The 22333-nt window shown below is 51.6% G+C and overlaps 8 protein-coding genes across 9 annotated transcripts; 5 read left to right on the forward strand and 3 right to left on the reverse strand.

The window, feature by feature from the left end:
- The first annotated feature begins 71 nt into the window (after window positions 1–71).
- TrAFT101_005411 (uncharacterized protein) lies at window positions 72–3470 on the forward strand. The gene is made up of 5 exons (XM_024908701.2): window positions 72–743; window positions 840–1024; window positions 1116–2045; window positions 2169–2949; window positions 3025–3470. The coding sequence occupies exons 3-5, from the start codon at window positions 1932–1934 to the stop codon at window positions 3402–3404; spliced, it is 1275 nt and encodes a 424-aa protein (XP_024757390.2). The 5' UTR covers window positions 72–743; window positions 840–1024; window positions 1116–1931; the 3' UTR covers window positions 3405–3470.
- A 56-nt stretch (window positions 3471–3526) lies between these two features.
- On the reverse strand, window positions 3527–7807 carry TrAFT101_005412 (uncharacterized protein). Its single transcript, XM_024900946.2, has 3 exons — window positions 5900–7807; window positions 4334–5796; window positions 3527–4280 (listed from the first exon to the last, which is right to left on the reverse strand). Exons 1-3 carry the CDS (start codon window positions 5944–5946, stop codon window positions 3598–3600), a joined length of 2193 nt encoding a protein of 730 aa, XP_024757389.2. The 5' UTR covers window positions 5947–7807; the 3' UTR covers window positions 3527–3597.
- Window positions 6201–8155, forward strand: ACE2 (Metallothionein expression activator). The gene has a single exon (XM_024910159.2). It carries the CDS (start codon window positions 6772–6774, stop codon window positions 7741–7743), a length of 972 nt encoding a protein of 323 aa, XP_024757388.2. The 5' UTR covers window positions 6201–6771; the 3' UTR covers window positions 7744–8155.
- Window positions 8156–9520: 1365 nt separating this feature from the next.
- On the forward strand, window positions 9521–12958 carry TrAFT101_005414 (uncharacterized protein). 2 transcript variants are annotated; one of them, XM_024908700.2, is made up of 4 exons: window positions 9521–11080; window positions 11169–11351; window positions 11423–12291; window positions 12362–12958. In XM_024908700.2, the coding sequence occupies exons 1-4, from the start codon at window positions 10744–10746 to the stop codon at window positions 12608–12610; spliced, it is 1638 nt and encodes a 545-aa protein (XP_024757386.1). In that variant the 5' UTR covers window positions 9521–10743; the 3' UTR covers window positions 12611–12958. The 2 variants fall into 2 exon arrangements, with proteins under 2 accessions (XP_024757386.1, XP_065983580.1); XM_066127469.1 differs by having other exon boundaries at window positions 9613–11351; window positions 12362–12922.
- Window positions 12959–13483: 525 nt separating this feature from the next.
- TrAFT101_005415 (uncharacterized protein) lies at window positions 13484–14906 on the forward strand. The gene has a single exon (XM_024900916.2). It carries the CDS (start codon window positions 13524–13526, stop codon window positions 14799–14801), a length of 1278 nt encoding a protein of 425 aa, XP_024757385.1. The 5' UTR covers window positions 13484–13523; the 3' UTR covers window positions 14802–14906.
- A 173-nt stretch (window positions 14907–15079) lies between these two features.
- Window positions 15080–16965, reverse strand: PKI1 (Pyruvate kinase; the record flags this gene model as incomplete). Its single annotated transcript, XM_024910158.1, has 2 exons — window positions 15080–16250; window positions 16508–16965. The coding sequence occupies 2 exons, from the start codon at window positions 16963–16965 to the stop codon at window positions 15080–15082; spliced, it is 1629 nt and encodes a 542-aa protein (XP_024757384.1).
- A 596-nt stretch (window positions 16966–17561) lies between these two features.
- On the forward strand, window positions 17562–19669 carry TrAFT101_005417 (uncharacterized protein). The gene is made up of 4 exons (XM_024903666.2): window positions 17562–18686; window positions 18832–18907; window positions 18970–19012; window positions 19089–19669. The coding sequence occupies exons 1-4, from the start codon at window positions 18681–18683 to the stop codon at window positions 19225–19227; spliced, it is 264 nt and encodes an 87-aa protein (XP_024757383.1). The 5' UTR covers window positions 17562–18680; the 3' UTR covers window positions 19228–19669.
- TrAFT101_005418 (uncharacterized protein) lies at window positions 19558–22193 on the reverse strand. The gene has a single exon (XM_024910157.2). It carries the CDS (start codon window positions 21959–21961, stop codon window positions 20069–20071), a length of 1893 nt encoding a protein of 630 aa, XP_024757382.2. The 5' UTR covers window positions 21962–22193; the 3' UTR covers window positions 19558–20068.
- Window positions 22194–22333: the final 140 nt, after the last annotated feature.

A 22333-nucleotide genomic window follows, 5' to 3' on the forward strand; every position in this document is an offset into this window, starting at 1 on the left:
GTCCGTCGCTAGAGGCGTCTGGAAAGAAACTAGACAGGCCGTTTGGCCGTCTTCGCTGGCCGTGCTCGTACCAACGCCACAAGGGGAATCGGCAAAACTACAGCATGCTGCACTAATACAAAGTATACTAATTTATACGGGCTACCGGCCGAGTGGCACGCAACTTTTTAACCTTGATGAGCCTTGTAGGGGCGCAGCGCGATCGTCCAGAGCCGCCTCTTGTGGCTTGCCAGTAGGGCCGACGGCAAGGAGTCATCCAGACTTCTGGCAACATGTTCCACGGCATTGCTTTCCATCCGCCCAGGTAGGAGAAACAATGTCAATGATTTAAAGTTTAGGTTTAGGAGTGCTGGCCACGCTATCCCATGCAATCAGATCAGCCGTTTGATATCCCGACGCTCCCATCGGTATAAGTCTCAGCGTCAGGAGCAGCAAGGAAACCCCCGGAGAAACTTGAAGGGAAAAAAAAAATAGAAAAAGAAACAAAATTGCTGCTTCTTTGCTCATTCCAGATTCTGAGGTTTTTCACTGCTGCCGACATGAAGCCCAAATTGTTGCCATTGGCAGACTACGAGGGCGCTCCATAATGGCATCACGACACCAAAAGCAAAGTTCCTAGGCGCCTACACAGCCCTCGCCACATATCCGCAGCATGAAGCATCTAGCCCTAAACAAGTTACTAGTCTAGCCATTGGACAAACAATGTCCAAGCGTCTTCTGCTGAGACAGCAAGTTGCCAACAGGTACGTAGCCCGCCCCTTTCTCTTCATTGCCTTGATTTGATTGCCCTTTGCGGGGGCATGTCCATCGTTCAAGGCATGATACAAACACATACGTAGCCTTCAAGGCAGTTACCGAACACCGAGGCAAATAAATGATCATCGAGTGCCAGGGGCCAATAGATGTGGCTCCTGCTGAGCCATTTTGCGGTCTCTTGCAGGATCGCGGTCGCTTCCCCCCGAGACAGTCGCTAGATCGTGCACTGGAAAGTTGTACAGAGCATAGGAATGGCAAACAGAACAAGGTTTCTTTCTCCTTTTTAGCATCTTCCACGTATTCGCCGCTGGTTCTGCTTCGGGCAGCCGCTTATCAGCTAACTGTGTTCGCTTTTCCAGGCCAGCTCGTTAAGATGGCGCGATGCATCAAGGTCGGCTACGAGCCACTTCAGATGATTAGGGATTCATTGATCTATAGACAATCATACCGAATCAGAGTAGTCGTTTTCATCCCCTTCCCAGCTCATCTCAGCTCAAAAACAAGCTGGTTTCGTCTGTAAATCCCTATACAGGCTAGAAGAGTTCTTCCAGGTTGAAACCAACTGCGGTTAAAAATGCCCTTTGTTTTTTTTTTTTCTCTCCTTACCATTTGCAGAGCTACGAAAGATATATCCAATATTGGCCTAGGATTCTGTGCATTCCAAGCATGAAAATCTGTCTTTAACAAAGAAACGTCACATGGGAAGCGGAGCAGACAGGACTCGCTACTTTTGGAGGAGGCGGCCGAAACTCGTCAAGAGAGCCCGCGTATCCGATGATGTCGTTGTTAGTACATGTTTCATCAGCCCTTTTGATGAAAGAATGTGTGTTTCGGCCATCTTCCGCCGAGTCGATGTCATATGTTCATCTTCCCCGCTCTCGGGACTCACACCAACCTGGGGTAGTGAATATGGAAAGTGAATATGGAACTTGCCGTGATGAGGCGAAAGAAGGAGTTTTGCAAAGTAAAACAAAGAAGTTGCATCATGCTAGACAGGATATCTTCGCTTCACTGCCAGCATGTCTGAAGTTTACATGTAATCATAATGACTCTTATTTAAGCTTCAATTATAAGATGCAACTATGCCATCGGATGAAGTCGCAAAGTGGACCAACTCCATCACCGTTGTCGCTCTCCTTCAGCCACCGTCATAGTGTCTGTTCACGTTATCCAGGATGCTCCTCACGCTCGTTCTATCCATCTTGTTTACGGCGATGGCTCATATCCCCACCGTCGATGCTCAGCCTCCTTCTAGCGTCATCTCTCCAAAAGTCTTCATCATATCCATGGTTTGTCCCCATCAGGTCTCATCTTCTTTTGTCAAATTCAAATCATGTAGTATATTCAACTTTGCTTTCTTCACCACTCTTATCTCCCTCTTTCTCCCTAACCAAAGATTTTCTCACCACTAGTTTGAGCCCGAAGGCCAAGTATGGCACGACAACTTCGCCCAGTCCGGCCTTGGGAATCTCTCATCCCATGCCATCGCCACTCCCGGCCTTTCCATGCTCTTCCCACGCATCTTCTGCACCCAAGCCGGCACAATCTGCCAGCTCACCGTCGGTGAAGGCGAAATCAACTCTGCCGTCTCCATGACGGCTCTCATCCTGTCCAGCAGATTCAACCTCACGCAAACATACTTCCTCCTCGCCGGCATTGCAGGTGTCAATCCTCGCCACGCAACCATCGGCAGCGTCGCCCTCGCTCGCTACACCGTCCAAGTTGCGCTGCAATATGAAATCGATCCTCGCTCTCTGCCCGATGACTGGCCTACGGGATACATCCCTTACGGACGAAAACACCCCTTTGAATACCCGTGCATCACGTACGGCACTGAAGTCTTTGAACTCAATGCCAACCTTCGCGATGTCGCTTACAGCCTTGCTCAACGCGCCACACTCGTAGATAATGAAGAGCCGCGTAGATACCGTGCCCTGTACAGCAGCATGGGGACGTCGTACCGCATGGCCGTGCGGCCCCCCAGCGTGGTCAAGTGCGATAGTGCGACCAGCGATGTGTACTACTCGGGGGGGAGACTCGCCCAGGCCTTTGAGAATACAACGACTCTGTGGACTAACGGCACGGGTGCCTACTGTATGAGTGCACAAGAGGACAGTGCCACGTTGGAAGTGCTTGTGCGGGCCGCTACAGAAGGGCTCGTCGACTTTGGCAGAATCATTGCCATGCGAACAGGTAAAGGCAGCCCGTTGTCTTATCCATATACTTACCTGAAGTGAATAGCATATAGGTACTCACATAACAATATAGGCTCCAACTTCGACCGCCCACCCCCTTCTCTCTCCGACTGGGAACATCTCACGCGTACAGACCAAAACGGCTTCCACATCGCCATATCCAACCTCTACAACGCCGGCATTGAGATCGTCAGGGGCATCCTCGACAACTGGAACTGCACCTTTGAGAAGGGCATCGCCCCGGCCAACTACATCGGCGACATATTCGGCAGCTTGGGAGGCCATCCTGATTTTGGCTTTGGAAGCATCACGGGAGGAAGAAGGCTTAAGCCTGCTGCCACGGTAGGATCAGCTTCAAAGAGAGATGAGGATAGTTGGGGGCGAACCACGCTGGCTAGTGTGGAAATGGCAAGGAGGAGGCAATTTGGGGTCAAAGGGGCGATGAAGATGTAAGAACATGGGCGCCGTTATGCTAACGCTATGGATTTTCTTTTGTATTTAGTATTATATCAATCTCAGGTTAGATCTATTGTCAAGTAACTGGATTCGTTTCTTTCTACGCTATGATTTTTTTTTACGCTATGATTTTTTTTTAACTCCCTTTCCCAATTACAAACAAATGAAATAATGCTCTTTTTTTTCCTCTCTACCATCGAGGCCAGTCATCATGGGGAACAGCAACACAAAGAGCTTGCCAGCGGCTGGCCAACCAGATCACCGCCAGATGCAATGCAAGAAATAAGAACCTTGTTTTTAAACCCGTCTGACGAAATAAGCTTGTCACGAGCTCGCCGTGGCTGGGACGTCGAGTGCGGGTAGTGCTGGTGCTGCTTGGAAGCCCCAAGTCCAGTACAGCCAGCAGCACAAGAGGCGCACTCACCTCGAGATTGACCATATATGGCCAGCATGGGCGAACTAGGGTAGCAAGCTTTATGAGAAATAGGCTGAGACGGCCAAAGTACTTTACAGTGTCTGGGCTGGCGCCTATAACGGTGCAAAATCGCAGCAAAAGGAGCGCTGCTCCATGCGGTATTGTGGCAATTTCTGAGGGAGGGGGTGCTAGGAGGAGAGGCCCATCGGCATGTGCATGGCCATTTGTGTGTATAGAAGGGTTTCTTTGCTCAACTGGATGGAGAGTATGGTTGTTGTGGCTGTGATGCCCATTTTGGCTAATGGATTTGACCATTGCATTGGTGGATTCTGGTATAGTTTCATCAAAGGCAGAGCCGTCTTGCAAGGCATCTTCATCCTGAGAGGCCGAGGCTGGCCATGCAGTGCTGTCGCTCTGGGGTACGCTGAGGCTGCGAGAGTGGTAGGCCCGCCGTGAATCTATTTTACTATAAGATCAAGTGCTGTCAGGATTGTAGGTTAGAAGAACTCACCTGGTACTGGTGTGCTGGGCCCTGCCGGCGAATCCAAGCTTTGGACTCGGTTGCTTCGCAGTGCGACAGCCGGATTCGAGCCATGATCTCTAGTTATTCCATCAAAGTAGGTCTCGCTTTTCATGGCATTCAAGACCTCATTGGCGCTCGGCCTCTCGGCTGGATCTAGAGCAAGCAGCTTCTTAAGAAGCATGTAGAGCTTTGATGGAAGATCTGGCCTTTCACGCCGCTCATCTTGGAAACCAGTCCAATCAGCAATCTCGGCTCTGAGCTGATCAACATCTTCCAATTCTTCTTGGACGGCATTAGCTGCCTGATAAGGCAGCCTACCAAAGCACATGAAATAGAGGATCATTCCGAGAGAGAAAATGTCCGACTTTGTTGTAAAGTTTCCATACTTGCCAGTCTCATCCACGCGAATAACCTCAGGTGCACAGTACGAGATGGTGCCCGTTGTGCCTGTTGATTTTCGCACTACATTCTCCGGCTGGACTTCGCCGAAATCGCTGATAAGACACCGTAACTTGCCACCCTCTCGGTGCAAGAGACAGTTACTTGGCTTCAGATCCCGGTGGATGTAGTTTGCCGCATGTAGATAGGCAACACCAGATGTGATATCTTTGAATAGGGAGTAAATCTCTTCAACGGATAACCGGGGCTTCTCATGCAAGCCATCTCGCGAAGCGTCAACTTGACCTCGCGATCGTCGGCGGATGCGTTCTTTGAGCTCTTCTTTTGTAACCTCCCTGGGCACGCTTCCAATGACGTACTGGTGAAGATCGCCCCCATTACAATATTGCTGGAGAATGAATGCGCAAGCGACGCTTGGCCCAAACATGGTCAATCTGACGTCCTCCAGCCAGACGTGTCGATAGGAAACCAAGTTGGCGTGCGACAATTTGGCAAGGAGCTCAACCTCTATCAAAACCTTCTCAAGCCAAGCATGGTCGTCGCCAACTGGTACCCTCTTGCAAGCGAAGTGGCCCAGTTGGCAGCCGTCAATCTCATGGCGCACCAGCAAGACTACGCCCTTGCCTCCTCTGCCCAGAACCTTCTCTTCAACAAAGAACGTTTTGAAATAGTTTGGGCTAAATGCTTCCCTTTTGATTCTGCTTCCCTCAGATTGCGATATGCCTGGCGCACTGGAGATGAACTCGGCTTCATCATCTACAGCGGGCGAACCGCGCGATGTTGAGCCATCGCTCCCTGGCGCAGGGCGAAATAGTCTGCGAATAAGACCCGACGACGCGTGATCGGGTGCGGTCGCGGAATGTCCTGCGCGAAGCATCCGAAAGTACCCCGGATCGACATACGATTCTGGGTCAACTTCAAACGGGCGATCGAACGAATGTTCTGGCGGCGTTGGCCCTAGCGGGCGGTGACATGTAGGGCATTCGGGGTGGCCACGAATCTCCAGCCGTTGCGAGCTGGGATCGCGAACAACGACCGCATTACGGTGTCGTCTATGGCATACAAAGTTAGCAATCTTCACCCTTGATCATTTCCTCGCTTCTCTCTAGTATGCGCTGCGCAGGCGAAGCCAGGCAAGGGGGGCGATGAACTCACAGCACAATCTCGCGGCCCTCTTGAGGCTGGTATGGGATCAACGACATGGTGACAAGTTGCAAATGTCTGTCGTGCGAACATGAGCCAGCATGGCGATTGCGGCCAGCGACGCGCAAAGCGACTAGCTTCTGGACGGTAGAAGTATGGCCGAGGCGATGGAAGTGCGTCGATGCAGCGGGTGGAAGGGACTCGAAGCTTCCAGGATCGTGGGATGGAGTTTGCAGGTGGCGGAACGAAAAGCAGGTGGTTGCGGCGGAGCTTCGAAGCTTGAGTGCTATGACGACGACGTAATGGCGGTTGGGGCGATCAAATGCCCGTCCAGCCCTGTAATCTTAGTGGTTGCCGCTGGACAAAAGAAACTTTGGGGGGAGCTGGAGGGGCTCCCCGCAGCTGAAACGCAGTGCGATGCTGCCATTCGCTCTACGGCAATGCTCAATTGCTTTGGTCAATGTGATGGATGGCTTTATTGCGTGCTTGTATTTTGAACGACTACTACCAAGGTACCGAGTAAATTACCAGGAAACCGTCCCTGAGAGACTCTCGGCATCGACAACAGCAGCTAATCGGAATTTTGCTCCAATACATCTACAGAGTCCCGACATGCACCATAAATAAGCATCGAAGCTACCAATTGCTAGAGGCCAAGATGCGCCAATAGCAACGGCTGCTGCCCTCTTCGCGGGACGACTCGACTTTAGCGCCATGTAGACTCCATGTACTATGGGTCGTATCCGTTGCATTGGGTGCTGGCCTTCTTCGCGATATCCCGTAATCTGGACCTATCGGAGCGCTCCCAACCAGACGAGGCTGCTGGGCACCAACCACTCGGGCGCTCTTCTTGACCTCGTATCAGAAACATGCTCTGATGCGCCATGGATCTCCGGCAGGCCTGTGATCGATGCCATGACAAGAAACTCAGATGCCCTCGACCGCCGGGCTCCCTGTGCTGCAGTCGTTGCACCAAGGCCAATGTCACCTGCGTCTTCAGTCCGCCAACAAGGCCACTCCGATATCCCAGCAACCACAATGGCAATGGAGCCGCTGGCTTTGACTGGCCCGATCTGATGATCTTGGAGCAACAGACGCCAAGCCAAGTGCTCGAGACACCAGCGCAGACCATTTCAGAACGCCTCGCGGCTCTCCTGTCAGGCCTTGACCGCATGCTACAGGCGCTGCCATCATCTCTGGAGATGCACCATGTCCCTAGAGAGCAGCTGAGGGAATACGCCGACCATGTAGGGGACAATTTCGATCTGCAGTTGACGCTTGACGGCCTCCTTCACCACGCCCAAGATCTCGCAGCCATCTACCCTGAAGCCACATCGGCGGCCGTCAACAAGCGCATTACTGCTCCAGAGTCTGATGCTCTCTGCACTGTTGCGAACTGTATCCACCAAGACCGCACATCCTTGCATACGACGCCCCTGCCTAGACTAGATCACGCACTGTTGAATCTTGTCATGGCGTGCCATATCCGTTTGCTTGACATTATGGATACTCTGGCAGAGCACGGCCGGATGTGTGCCTTTACGGTGGCCACCCTCCCATCAGACTACGATCCCAAATTCGATGTTCCAGAAATCCGTGTGGGATCTTTCATTGCCCCTTCCAACACTGCGGCCTCTATGCTTCTGGGTGTGCTTTTGGAGCTTCAAACGCTTTTAGTGGAGAGAATCGGAGATATGAGTGGTGTAATTGCTCAGGTAAAAGACAATCCAGGAGCGGCCAGAGAAGCAAGAGTCATTAGCCTCCAATGCGAGATTCTTCAAGAACGCGCGGAGGCTACACTCGGGGAACTGACGAATTTCAAGAAAGGTTTAGTAAGCGCGAGGCTGCTAAGATGAAAGATGTGATAGTAATGGAGAGTTGAAGGGTTGAAAGGTTGAAGGGTTGAATACTGAGCAGGGGAATGAACCAGCAATTGGCGAGTGCCTGACGTTCTAATGTGGATATAAAATGCACTCATGGATCTAAATTTGACACTCGGCGTCTAATGACATATGGTCTAGAAAGGCTCGATACCAAGCTTTTCGCGCCAGGGCTTTGGTTGGCGGCTGTAAGTAGCCAATAGTGAAGAGGCAGTTAACCAAAACAGCAATGCTGCATATACCATGTATGTAGTATTTGCATACAGGCTTATCTCTCCAAAAGATTGTGAGCTGCATAAGTGTCTCGCAGATAGGTACTCCGTATATATCCAAAAATAACCATGCCTGAATCCGCTGCCAACGACATGAAATATTAGCCACGAAAGACACTCTACATATCTGCCCAGTAGATTTCTAAGCAAACGCTCCCAATATAGGATGTCGTCGCCTCACATCTGCAGATCAGGGAGCACCAGTGCGACGTGTATGCGTGTATATACGTACTATGGCATCCTTTCGTCGATCTGAGGGGTAAAGAGAGGCAGCATACTGTATTGCAGGTTTATCTGCAGGCACGTTTGTAAGACATCCAGACGCACCCGTCGCAAATCTCCGCTGACCAACCAACGCTTTCTACGTCGTACCAACCAACGCTTTCTACGACGGCGTAGATAGGCTGTGACTCCCTTTTCGCAAGACACGACGAGATTTGGAAATTGTGCCAAAGGAGTTTTGGGAAATGAGAGGCAAAGGAGGGATGACTGCCGCCACGTGCAATCAACGGCGTTTGTCGCAGCGAATTAATGAGACATGGCGCTGGAGCAACATGCTATTTTCGGATGCTTTCGCCAATAATAGTAACATGCCTCGGAGAAGTCATTATCGAGCCAACTGCAGAGGCTGACTGTGTCTCAGACCAATTCAACAGAGGCCAAGACGGACAGATACGGAGTATACAGCAGCGATGATTTGCCTTGCACAGAGGCCCAGCATGACAGGCCAAGGCCGATGCAGAAAATCGGATTTGGGATTCGAGCAGCGGCAACCGGGGTGTACAGGTGGAGCATCAAAATATGTGCAAACTTGTAGAATTGATGTACTCTATGCTGCTCACTGGGTGGAAGGCTCAAAGATCACATGAAGCCGAAGACCAACGGTGTTGTGGTGCTCATGTGCATAAATCAACAGTTCCAGTGCTTTTGGCCTTGACACACGGATTCCTCTATTTGCATGAATCGAGATATTGTATGTGCACAGATGGGCCGTCGCATACAGCAAAACGTGCGAAGGGTAGTAATTCATGTATGCGTGCTTGTACGAGCCCACCAACAATCCTGTTTGACTTATTCCGCTACCAACAGCAGGCAAAGCCAGAAGCTGCGGCATCCTATGCTCGTTTTATAAGGTAATACCTACTAGGTGGCACAAGTCCTAGCAGCCAGACGCTAAAATGCTAATCTTGCAGCTCCCAGTAAGCCACCCGCAAGGATCATGGGCTGGTTCGCCTGCCAAAGTGACGATGGTCCACGAGCGGCCGCTACGTTAGCAAGGTACTACTCCGTCCTACCGCCATACAGCCAGCACTAACGGCGACAGAGCCAGGGGTAGCATCTTGCCCCTTTTACATGACAAACGTCCCTCCCCGTATAACGAATGGATCTGTGCTCTTCTGTTTGTGCATCGGTCAGCTTCGCACGTTGCACCAGAAGCCGTCTTCACGGCGAAGTGCATGCGTCAGACGGCTGCCGGAGAGGAACAAAGAGAAGAGCACATGCCTCATAGCAGCACAAGTCGGCGTTGTCCGCCGCGGCCGACTGCAGATCGGGGAAAAGGCCGGCGCCTCCTCCGCAGGTACCTCCTATGGTCGTTTCTACAAGTATGCATCTGCAGTATGTATACATAGTATATAGCACCTGGGAGGCAAAAGAGGGAGAAATGCGCTGGAGCGTGTGTGTGGAGAGTTTCCCCGGTTCGCTGGAGCCTTCTCATGGCGATCCGGTACTGGCCCTCCCTGCCAATGCTTGTTGGCTCTTTTGGCCCCCGCCGCCAGGCCCATCAGGCGAGAAACGCGTATTCCACCCACTTGCGATGCTACTGCCAGCATTAAGAGCAGCAGCATCGGAATCAATCCTTGGTGCAAAACATGCCGCCAGCAGCAGCATAGCCCAAGCACCGATGCGCTCAGTCACGCCGCGCAAATGCAGAGGCCCGGCCAGCATCGTGGGCCCGGGCGTCAACGCCGTTGACCCATTCCGCAGAGAGCCCTCGTCCTGTCTCAGACTACTCCGAATGCCTGCAAGGCCATCTCCATCATCCCCGGTCCAATCTTCGCCATGGGCCCCCTCTCGAGATCCTTTGTCTTGTCCTCTTTTCGTCTTGCGTTCTCTCTTCCCCTCTTCCATCTCCATCTCCCATACATCCCACGGTGACGGCGCCCTCACATCCTCGCATGAATGCCATGATCAAGCGCGCTTGAACTCGTCACAGATTCTAGCCTAAGCCTCGGCTGGACGAGAGTCTCTCCAACCACAGCCACATGCTAAGAGCTGGCGTGCCGTCTGTCGCCTAGCATTGGGTTTAGCGCTCCAGGTAAGAAGCTCATTTAGCTCAAATCCGTCGCGGGTGGTGCGATGGTGGCTGCAGGTCTTCTCTTTCATCCCTACATAATACCGAGCCCGCAAGATTTCCGCAGGCTTATGCCCGACCAGCGTTAGCTGCAATGGCCAATTATTTCATGCGCCGCCCTGCCTACACTCTGTTTGTCGAAAATTAAAACTCAAAGCAAAGAGCACACACACACAAAAAAGCTATTATTACGAGAAACATGCATCCCAATAAGAGAGGGAGGACATGATACCTGCTTTGTTCTGCAGCCCCACCAATCGGCATCACCACTTACACGCACAACATACAGCTTCACCAGACACCAAACATGCCTGACTGACTTGACAGGAAGCACACCATAACACAACAGCCATGATGGCTTCCTCCACCTCATCCACGGAGACACACTCTCATCTCAGAGATGAAAAAGGAAGACTAGATTCTCCCACCGACGAGAAACACGACATCGAGCGCCACTCTGCTAGCATATCCAGAGACACTCGCGATTCCGTCGATGCGCCAAACACCACATCCAACGACGCCGAGAAGCAAATCTACATTGTACAAGATGCAACTTCCATTGATGACAACATCGTCTGGTGGGACGGCGACAGCGACCCCGAAAACCCATACAACTGGCCGCGGTGGCGCAAAGTTCTCAACTGCGTCCTCATCAGCTGTCTAGCATTCATCACGCCTCTAGCATCATGTATGAGCAAACCACTCCGGTGGAGCGATTTGATTTTGTCGTTTGTGCAAAGTTTCCTTGCAGGCAGCTAACTTCTGCCCTCCTATAGCTATGTTTGCACCTGGCGTCCCCGACCTCATGGTGGAATTCCGCAGCACAAGTGAAGAGCTGGCTGCTTTCTGCGTTTCTGTCTATGTGCTGGGATTCGCAGCTGGACCCATGTTCTTTGCGCCCTTGTCTGAGATTTACGGCCGATCCATCATCTATAACATCACAAACGTTGGCTTCATCGGTAGGATCTTCCATGGTCTTTTTTTTTTCTGTAAGAATCTAGAACCAACTGACATCTCATCTCATCTCCAGTCTTCGTCGTCGCCTGCGCAAAAGCCCCTTCACTCAATGCCCTCATCGTCTTCCGTTTCTTCTGTGGCATCTTCGGCTCCGTCCCCATCACCATCGGAGGCGGCAGCATCGCCGACATGATTGTGCAGGAAAAGCGTGGCGTCGCCATGGCAAGCTTCGCCATCGGCCCAATGCTTGGCCCCGTCGTCGGGCCTGTGGTGGGAGGCTTCATCACTACTGGGCTTGGATGGCGCTGGGTCTTTTGGATCATGGCTATCCTCTCTGGGACTTTCTCGCTGCTGTTCCTGGCCTTTTCGCGCGAGTCATTTGCTGCTGTGCTGATCGGCCGCAAAACCGTCCGATTGCGAAAGGAAACTGGCAATCCTCTGTTGCGGTCCAAGCTCGACACAGGCCTGTCAAACGCAGCCTACATCAAGCGCAGCATCCAGAGGCCGTTCAAGATGCTGATAATGTCTCCCATCAGTATTATATGCGGCATCTACGTCGGAATTGCCTATGCATACCTGTATCTCATGTTCACCAGCCTCACGCCGCTTTTCATGGAAATCTACCACTTCAAGACGAGCTATGCCGGCCTCGCGTTTCTGGGGTTAGGCGTCGGCAGCATGATTGGCGTTGTTTCCTTTTCCTTGACAAGCGATAGAAACATCAAAAAGAAGGCTGCTGAAGAGGCCGTGTTGGCAGCGGCCGAAGGTCGCGCTCCCGAAGGCATGAAGCCCGAGTATCGTCTCTCGCCGCTGCCTGTCGGCGCAATTGTCCTGCCCATCGGGTTCTTCATATATGGATGGACTGCAGAGTATCAGGTCCATTGGATAGCGCCTATTATCGGTACAGTAGTCATAGGCGTCGGCGACCTCATCGTCTTCATGGTAATGCTTATCCTCCCATCTCTATCTACTCTAATAGCCTTCAGAAGAACTAACACCATCTAAATTCTAGTCTCTCCAAATGTACCTCGTCGATACCTTCCATATCTATGCGGCCTCGGCTCTCGCAGCAAACGCAGTCGCTCGTTCCATCCTGGGATCTGTCCTCCCTCTCGCCGGCCTGCCAATGTATAATCGCCTCGGCATGGGCTGGGGCAATAGTATCCTTGGCTTCATCGGCCTGGCGCTGACGCCAGCGGCCTGGCTCTTTCTTAGGCACGGAGAGGCGCTGCGCAAGAGATTCGAGATTAAGAATTTATGAGATGGTTCTTTATCCTTCTTCTCTCTCTTCTCTCTCTCTCTCTCTCTCTCACTTTTATTTTTTAAACCAAAAAAAAAAAAAACTTACATATCATCTAGACTTATTGTTTAACGAACAGTTTACTTGACCTCACCAACGGTTTGCTTCAAAAAAAAAGAAAGCTATAACCAATACCGCCTGCAATGAGACTCTAAATTTTAGAAGTGCGACTTACAAAAAAAATACATTTAATAAACAGGTTGAGCATTTCTATCAAGCATGTATTTCTTTTAGCGAATTACTACATATGGCATAAACGAGAGGCCGGGGGGGATACTAAATAGCTTTGCCAACAGGCGGGAAGAAGGGATATAGTTGTAATATAAGCATCCATGACAAGGATTCAATCAAAATCGTTTACTTCGTTCTTTTGAATCGTATATGACATCCGGGAAAGAAGTGACTTGAAAACCCGAACTCACACTCGAAAGGCTTATCGCTAATAGCTCACGTCCCAAGTTCATGTAGGTAGTGTCCAAGCACACACAAACGCCGCTTCTTTACAAAACATGCTCAATTTCCGTCTACATCCATCTCATAGCTGAAAATAAGAGAATTTAATACGAAATGGCTAAGCAATGCCTCAACTTGACAAGCCTTAGGAAGCCTTACAGAAAAGTAACAGCGTTTAATACCCATTAAGCTTTTGCACGCTATACCAAATACAAACCGTAACCCGCAATTTAGTGGCATGACAGCCTGCTTGTGTAAACCTCTTTGAAGGACCCTTGCCCCACGTTCCAAACCTGAATGTCCAATATCCATCTCTTCATACCTCGCTCTTAAAATTCATTCACATCTCATACTGTGAATTCTTTTTTTTTTTTTTTTTTCCCTTTTTCTTTTTCTTTTTCTCCTTCTTCTCTCGCTCACCATGGCCCCGTCAACAAGCAACGCGCCTTCACTGCTTCTCCTCCCCGCTCCACCATTCCCCCTCGATCCTCGGTCTCTCAGCGCAGCCTACCGAGCCCCTCTCACAGCCGTTCTCAAACGCCTCGGCAGCAGCAGCAGCAGCGCCAACAACGACAACGACGATGGCAGCCATGTCCTCGTCATTGCCGTCGCCTGTCCCATCCTCGCCGGGCCCTCACCAAGAAGCAAATCCCTAAACTGGAAGGCCGCACAGTCTCTCCTCGCCCGCACATACACCCTCATCTCAGTCATTTGCAACGAGCTCTCCATCAACACGTCTGGAGAGCCGAGCACCACCAGCGCCAGCGTCGATCCCCGCGTCGTGCTCATCGACCATGAGCGACGGAGGACCTACCACCGCAACTACGACGGCGAGTACGAGGCAAACTGCACGTCCGTGCTGGATCTGGCGGCCTTTGCCTCGACGGTGTATCCCTGGAGGACCGTCTTCCATCCCAGCGCCGAGTCGGGCTATGAGCTCCTCAACGCATTCCTGGAATACTCACAGGGGAAGCAGACATTTCTCCAAAACCAGCTAGTTGCCGTCGAAGGCGGCATCACACTGTCCATCAGCGAGAGCACCACCACCCTCGCAGCCCAGGCCGATTTCATAAACGGCCACGACGTCGTCTGTCTAGGAGGCACATTCGACCACCTCCACCCGGGCCACAAGCTTCTCCTCCACGCCACCGTCCTGCTCATGAAGATCCCCGACAAGACCTCTTCCTCCTCCGGGAAGCAGGCCGTCCTCGTCGTCGGCATTTCCGGCGACGAGCTGCTGACGAAGAAGAAGTACGCCGAGGTGCTTCAGCCGTGGGACGTGCGCGCAAACAACGTCCTCCAGTTCCTCTCCACAATCTTCAACTCGGCGTCTTCGTCCAACACGAATTCGCTCCCGCCCACGTCGTCCCCATCGCGGGATGAGCTGCATGCGACGTTTCGTGATGGCGCAGTGCTTGTTCGATGCGTAAACATCCATGATCCCTTTGGCCCAACCATTACGGAAGAGGTCATGGATGTTATTGTGGTGTCTGGTGAGACACGCAGTGGTGGTCAGGCGATTAACGACAAGAGGACCGAGAGAGGGTGGAAGCCATTAGATGTATTTGAGATCGACGTACTTGACCCCAATGATATCTCGGAGGAGAGCAACAGTGACCCAAACAGTGGTTTTGCCTCGAAGATTAGCAGCACAGAAATACGGCAGCGGATAGCTCAAGCACGGAATGGTTTACAGTAGACACCAGACCTGATTATTTAGAGATACGAGTGGAGCCTTTTGGCCAACATCTTCTTTTTACCTCATTGAGCATTTTTATCAATAAACACACGCCATGATGCACCGTTTCAAACGTAAAATTTAGTTCTTCATTTTTGTCATTAATTGATATTTAGCTCATGTATCGGCCTATTGCGTTAATTCCTCATGGCCATGTCTACCATTCCAAACACATCACTTTTAATCCCTTTTGTTTCCTTAGCAAATGCATGTCAAAGAGTCCCAATTCCTCTATCCATCTACTCCATCTGACCAATGCCCAGGTGGGCGGGGTCAGCGCGGACAATGCGCAGGGTGTTGGTGTTGCCCATACCACCCTTCCAGCCCTGGACGACGACGACGGTGTCGCCCTCAGCCAGAGTGCCAAGCTTGATAGCGTGAGTGACAGCCCACTTGATACGCTTGTCAACATCTTCCTGCCAGTTGACAGTCTCAAAGTCGGGCTTCTGCTCAGGATACAGGAAAGGATAAACGCCACGATACAGGTGGCTGAATCGAGAGGTGGTGGGGTTTCGGGTCACCATGAAGATGGGGCAGACGGGACGGTACTTGGAGAGCAGGCGGGCGGAGTCGCCAGAGGTGGACAGGACAATGATACCGCCAGCGGCAAGGTCGAGAGAGGCACGGACAGCAGCCATGGCGCAAGACTCGACGGGAGAAACGGGGCGCTTCACCAGGGTGCAAAGCTCCTCGAAGTGGGAGACGTAGGGAATGGTGTTCTCGGCCTTCAGACTGGCCTCGTGCATCTCGTGGACGGATTCGGCAGGGTAGCTACCCTTGGCAGTCTCTCCGGAAAGCATAACGCAGTCGGCGCCATCAGTGACGGCATTGCCGACGTCGCTGATCTCGGCACGAGTAGGACGAGGGTTCTTGATCATGGACTCCAGCATCTGGGTAGCGCAGATGACCGGCTTGCCAGCGACGTTGCACATGGCAATCATCTTCTTCTGGGCAGCAAAGACCTCGGCGGCAGGAATCTCGATACCGAGATCACCACGGGCGACCATGACACCGTCAGTGGCCTCGAGAATCTCGGCAAAGTTGTTGAGACCTTGTCGGTTCTCAATCTTGGCAATGATCTGAATGTTCTTGCCCTCCTCTCCCAAAACGTCACGGATGTCCTTAATATCCTGGGCACGACGGATAAATGAGGCAAAGACCATGTCGACGTTGTTCTTGACACCAAACCGGAGATCGGCCTTGTCCTTCTCAGAGAGAGCGGGAAGGTCGACATCAGTGTTGGGCAAGTTGACACCCTTTCGGGAGGAAATGAAGCCGTTGTTTCGGGCGCGGACCTCGACGGTCTTTTCGTCCTTGATGCTCAGGACATCGAAGGCAAGAACACCGTCGTCGACGTAGATGACACGGCCAGGCTGGATGACCTTGGTAATGTTCTTGTAGTCGACATACCTAGGATATTGTCAGCCTTCGTTCAGCAGCAGCGGTAGTAAATAAGAACGAGTAATGTCGTATTCTTTCGTAATAAGCGAGGTATTAATCACTACCAGTCGCCCATTACAGAGAAGACAGAAGAAGAAAAAAGACGGCAGAGATGGACGTGGCTAGAATAGAGAGCGGGGGAGTCCCATTTCCCCTCCCCTTCTCCTCCTCCACCTCCTCTCCATAGATTAAAAAAAAAAAAAAAAGAAGAAAAGTGTCCATCTTACATGTTGCTGGTATCACATGATGTGATGTACTTCTCGTCGGTGGTGATGTTCATGACGGTGCCAACAGAGATGGGGATATCGACATCGCCAGCGGTGTTACCGGTTCGGATCTCGGGGCCCTTGGTGTCCAGAGCAATGGCAACTGGTCGGCCGGGGTGAGCAGCCTCGGCGGCGCGGACATTGTCAATGACAGACTGGTGGTACTCGTAGCTGCCGTGGGAGAAGTTCATGCGGGCCACGTTCAGGCCAGCATCACGGAGCTTGTTGATGGCCTCGACCGAGTTGGTCTTGGGGCCGATGGTGCAGATGATGGAGGTGCGGCGGAAGTTGCGGGCAGGCGTGAACTCGGTCTTGAGCGAGGCCAGCCAATTGATGCGGCCGCCGATATCCAGGTGGTCCTGGGCCGTGGTAGCCATTGTGCTGAAGGAGCGGGAGTGCTTTTTGTAAAACTGCGACATTGTTAAGAAAGACGTTCGGGTGCCGTGATGGTGAGAGGAGAGGGCCGTTGGGAAGGGGACAGATGGAGGGGCTCACGAGTCAAATATAAATCGCCGGGCTCCCGTGAGAAAGAGGTGACGATTGCAGCAAAGAGATGCAAGGATGCGGAGAAAATGGCAGGCGATGAGTGGGATGAGGACGAGAGGGGAAATAAAATGGGAAGAGATGGAGGTTAAATCAGATCATAGGAGGGTGATGCTACCTCGCCAGGGCGCGCTGTGTGGTGGAGGGGGTGGGAGCGCCGGCAGCTGCCAGTGCTTTTTTTCCAATTTTTTTTTTCTCGCTCTGCCATGCAGCTGCGACTAGCTACAGACACGGTATCACCAGTAACGCACGCATGAATGTACGCCTCAGGATTGGCCGGTTGCAATGCAATGGCGAGGGCTGGACATTTTTTTGGGGCGCGCGCTGGGCTGCAATTGACCTGCCCCTCACCAGCGCCTGCGCGGGGCACTAAAAAGAGCTGGAGGGGCAATTGGCAAAAAGGCACCGGCCGCTAGTCTCACCGTTATCTCTGGCGCATGCCATTTGCTGCAGTAAAAGAAACCGGCGGCAGTATGTAATAACCTGTGCTCTGGCTATGGGGCGGAGCGCAGAAGAAGAGTGCGGCTGGCTCATTGGAGTTTTTTGACCGAGCCCCATGCAGCCTCCCTCACCTACGGAGCATTAGGTAGAGAGAGCCCAATTACTCGTTCTGGCCAATTCCAGGTCTCGCCTCAGCTCGACACCGCAGCAGATGGCATCCGTCCGCCGACATGCGCCGGCTGTCGTGAGCGTCAGGCCGATTTGCCCTCGTGAATATACCGCCAGAGCCGCCCGTCGTTGCCCTCCAGGTGGATGATCACTCTGCCTTATCCCAAGCCAAGCACCGCCCCTTGCATCTCCCGTACTGTAACAAGGGTGATTCGATGGGCGACAGCTCCGTGTTTCGGCTGCCCTCAACAAAAAAAAAATTAATTCGGTGCTACTATTCTCGTCCAGCCGTCTCCCCCACGCGGCGAATCTATCTCTCTAGCGCGGACCATGGCAAAAAGAGAAAGGGACTGCGAGTTTCGGACAACAACAAGCCTGCAGCCTCGATGAGGGATAAACGGGGTGGAGGCTAGCAGAGAGCACGCCAAGCTCGAGGCATAAAGCACTCCGCGTCTCTTTCGCTTCGTATTTCCAATCCAAACGAGGCCCTTCTGCCTGCCCTTCTGCCTCAATCCCAAGACGGCCAGAGTGTTGGCTAACAAGAATAATTTGCCGCTTTTAGCACTCAACCCACTCTTATCGAGGAATCGGCCCTTGTTTACTTTTTTTGCCCCTCTATCCTAATCAGGACTAGAGTTCCAGATGCTAGTGAAGCTGCCTTAGCTTGTCGAATGACTAAGCACACTAGTATGCTTCTGCTGACTCATCTCAGAGCTCTTGGAGCTAGATCCGGAAGAAATGTCGCCGATCTCCGAGATGCTTGATAGGATGGAATGCTGCAAAGCACGTGAGTCGCTGCGGTGCCGTCACATCTCAGCTGTTTTCTCCAGCCTCCCGAGGTCTGTATAAGCATCTCCCTCACCGTTGCGACGACACCCCTTTGCGCTGCTCCAGGAGCTTCTCTTCGTGATACCCCACAAACGGACAACCTCCATTCCGACCTCTGAATCTTTTTTTCGATTCACCAAAAAAATCAGTCACCATGGTGGTACGTTCTTCCATCAAACTCCCCTCCCCCGGTTCTTGCTTCCGTGCTGGCGCCTCCCGGTTCAGCGTTCCCTCGGGATGCTGCGCTTTTGGAGCTGCGCCTGATGTCGCCTGCTGGCCTAGCCTCTCTCTAAGACTGCTCGCAGCTTCTCGACCTGCTGACGTTGGGACTCTGGTCAAAGGTTGGACGTTTGACACACTATGCTTTTGATGCCGTTCTCCGTAAGGCAAACCCCCTCCATTTGTCCGCTTTTTCTCTTGTGTGCTAAATTTGCATGTGACAGTCTCGGCTTTCCTCGCTGGCGTGAAGCGCTCGACCGGCTTGACGTGAGTCTTTTACTGAGCATCTATGAATTTAGACTCTTCTCCCTCTTCTAGGCCCGCCGAATTGACAAACGATCAGCTTCAAGAGCGACAAGGTTGCCGGCGAAAACAAGGAAGTCTCCAAATGGATCGACAAGTATCTCGGCGTCGGCGAGTGGGTGATGGATCAGTCTGTCGCCATTGCCGGGTCCAGCGGCTTCTTTGAGCGCAAGCGATGATTCTCATAAACCGATCACACCACCTCTGTTTCGGAGGTGCCAAACGTCGAATATCGAGCTGGTAGCATCGCAGCAATGGGTAGTTCCGAGCTATTCATTTCAAAACCAGGACTGATGCTATGAGAGCTTTCGGGGTACCCTTTCTCTAAAAAAAAAATAGTGCAAGTGCGTTGAGACCTTGCTTGATCGTTTGCTAGCCGTTCCTGGGCAGAGGCAGCGGGATATTCTCCGCTGAATTATAGTTCGTTTTGAATTATTGATGATGGATGAACCGTATTGTGGTTTTGTACGGGCGTTTGAAGGGAACAATCGGGTACTCTTTTTTTTCCTCCTTTTTCCACTCTTATTTTATTTTGAATGCGGAATATGATGAAATGACTCAATTTGTGAAAGAAAAAGAAAATGAAGAAACAAGAAAGAGAATTTATTGAGACCCTTCCTACTCTTATCCTTCTACCCGGGTTTGATTCTGGTCTGGTTGCATCTCCACAAGAAGCCGTGAATGTTCCCACATAGCCGAGGTTACCGGGGGTTCCCTTAGTAACTTAGTAAAACACTCCGAATTATTTCCCTTGTGAACTGAGATTGGAGCAAGCAGACTGCTTATCGCAAGAAACAGAGCTCAAAGAAAAATAGCAGTATTCATCGCTCATATTCATTCATTCATTCGCTATTATTTAAGATTAACACGTTAGACATCATAATCATCATCAAACTGCCCCGGGTATAATTGCCATCTTCCTCCAAAGCCATGACCAAGTAAAAAGTAAAGCAAGCTGAAAAAGAGGAAAGAAAGTGCTGTTCGGGAATTCCATCCAGCAGGGAGAAAAGCACCTCGATTTTAAACGTGCTCTACCAGAAATTCAGGTGGCACTTCATTCTCGCTGTCGTACCTACGCAGCGTCCCTCCATCAATGCTCTCTGCGGAATGATGCTCGTCGCCTTCGTCATGGTCAGGGGGAGGGCCGCCAAATAGATCTGGGGGCACTTCGTTGTCGCTTTCTTCGTCAGCCGGGTGGTTATCTTGCTGTGTAGACTGGCCATTTTTTTCTGCGTCTGTGGATGTGTCTTCGTCGTCATTGGGAGGTTTCTCTTCGGGAGCATTGGCCATGCTCTCGAGGGCATCATACCCGTCTTTAAAAGCCTCTAGCTCTGCGCCAATAGCACAAATCAAAAGATTCCAGTTCTTTTCTTCAGACTGTTGCATATATATCTCCAGCTGCGCAATAACTTCCTTCATTCGAGAAAGTTGATCCGAAATAATTTCTTCCTGCGAAAGCATTTTCTCTTTCCCTTTCACTGAAGAAGATGGAGTACCGGTTTGCATTGCTTGTCGCAGATCTGATTCGAATTTAGAGACCAGCTGCGTAACTTTGTCCCAGACTTGGGCCCCTTCTTCCAACGCTTGACGGTCTTGGTCCATATGCGCTTTGCAGCGTTTCAATACCTCGACCTCTGCTAACCACCATGACCTTGCCATCGCCAGCGTTCGTCTCTCGGGGATGAGTCGCATGAACTCTGCGCCCCCTGAGGCAGCCGGGTCTCCTTCAGCCTCGCCCCCGTACCGCAATAGATCTGGATCTAGTGGCTGAATCGGAGGTTGCTGTATGAATGCTCTCGCTTCAGAGGTCACTTCATTTAAAGCGCCGTAGTACCCACTCAGTCCTGCCTCTCGTTTGTTCCTGATATTATCCATCCTCTCTTTCAGAAGGCGGTGTCTGGTTCGCATACGTGCTAGTTTCGCCTCGAGAAGCTGAATCTCTTCCCCCAGAGCATGATGCTCCGTATCCAGCACCCGGAGCTCCCTCGCTAGCGGTTCATCGCTATTTTCCGCTAAACTTTGTAGTTCTGCTTCTAACTTGGATTTTTTAGCACTCAGCCGGCTTAGATGTCGGAGAGCGTTTGTTCGTTGGTTCAAGGCGTCTTCTATGTGAGCATTCTCATCATCTTTAAGACTCGTCATAGATGCTATTAGCTTTCGGAGATCTTGTCTGGTAGACTTCAATCCTGGAGGCTGGTCGTTTGCCGGTTGTCTGGTTGGAATCACATTTCCATCTCGAGTTACCCTAGGGGGAATGTATAGAGAGAGGGCCGCCCTTGATTTGTAACTTTTGGTCGAGTAAAATGTGCCAGTAGGCGTACTACTGCCCGTGCTAAAGGCATCGTTCTCGATTCCAGATCCGGCTGCCAAGGCAATAGCCTGCTGATCAAGCAATACCTGAACCTCTCTTTCCAGGGCCTTCTCTTGCCTAGCGAAGCCTCGCCAGATCGAATCAGAGTTTTGCGCAGCAGCTTTACGCCTATGCTCAAGGAGTAGGCTATTAGCTTCAGTAGGACTCCCTCCAAGGAGACTGTATGGAGTGTTTCTGTAGCGGACTGGGCCGCCAGCAGCAGGGTCTACCCGGATTGGGTCCTTCATTATCAACATCGACGCTGTTATCGGCGGCGGGGGACCAGCAAACATGGGCTGTGGCTTCATCTTGGACGCTGACATGGTCGTGCTAGCGGTGTCGCGCCACGAGTTTGGCGATAGCCCACGAGACGTTGAAGGTTCATCGTACTCATCCAGCCAAGCCTTGGGCAGATCCTCATCTACTGACGAGGCGTCGTCGGGCCGAGGATCTAGCGTGCTAAGCTGATGTTCACTAGGCGACCGTTTCGGAGATTTGTGAAGAGGTAAGATTGGTGGTTCGCGACGGGAATTAAAGCGATCAAGAAAGGACCGAGAGCCCATCTTGGTGTGTTTTGTTAGACGTGGAGCTTTTGACGTAGGAATGTGATGTTAGGTAGAGACGAGCGATTGAAAAGGCAGCAGTGAAGCTGCAAAACGAAAGGCAGTCACAGCTGGTATACGTCTATCAGAAGCATCAATAACTGATCTAAGATGCTGAGAAAAGAATGCTGAGTGCTGGTGGAAGAGACATAGAAGCAGCTCAACGTTGCTCACGAGGACCGCTGGAGGGCGGAATGAAGCATGTGCTCATGCAGCGTCGCTTATCGAGGTATCAGGCTGCAAGCCGATAACACCACTAAACTCTGCCACTCAAACTCTACGCGCCTACTTGTAGTTGATTGCACCACGCCGCAAAGGTAAAGTGCATGCTTT

Source organism: Trichoderma asperellum, chromosome 3, assembly GCF_020647865.1.
Source record: "Trichoderma asperellum chromosome 3, complete sequence".
In the NCBI taxonomy this organism is placed as follows: domain Eukaryota; kingdom Fungi; phylum Ascomycota; class Sordariomycetes; order Hypocreales; family Hypocreaceae; genus Trichoderma; species Trichoderma asperellum.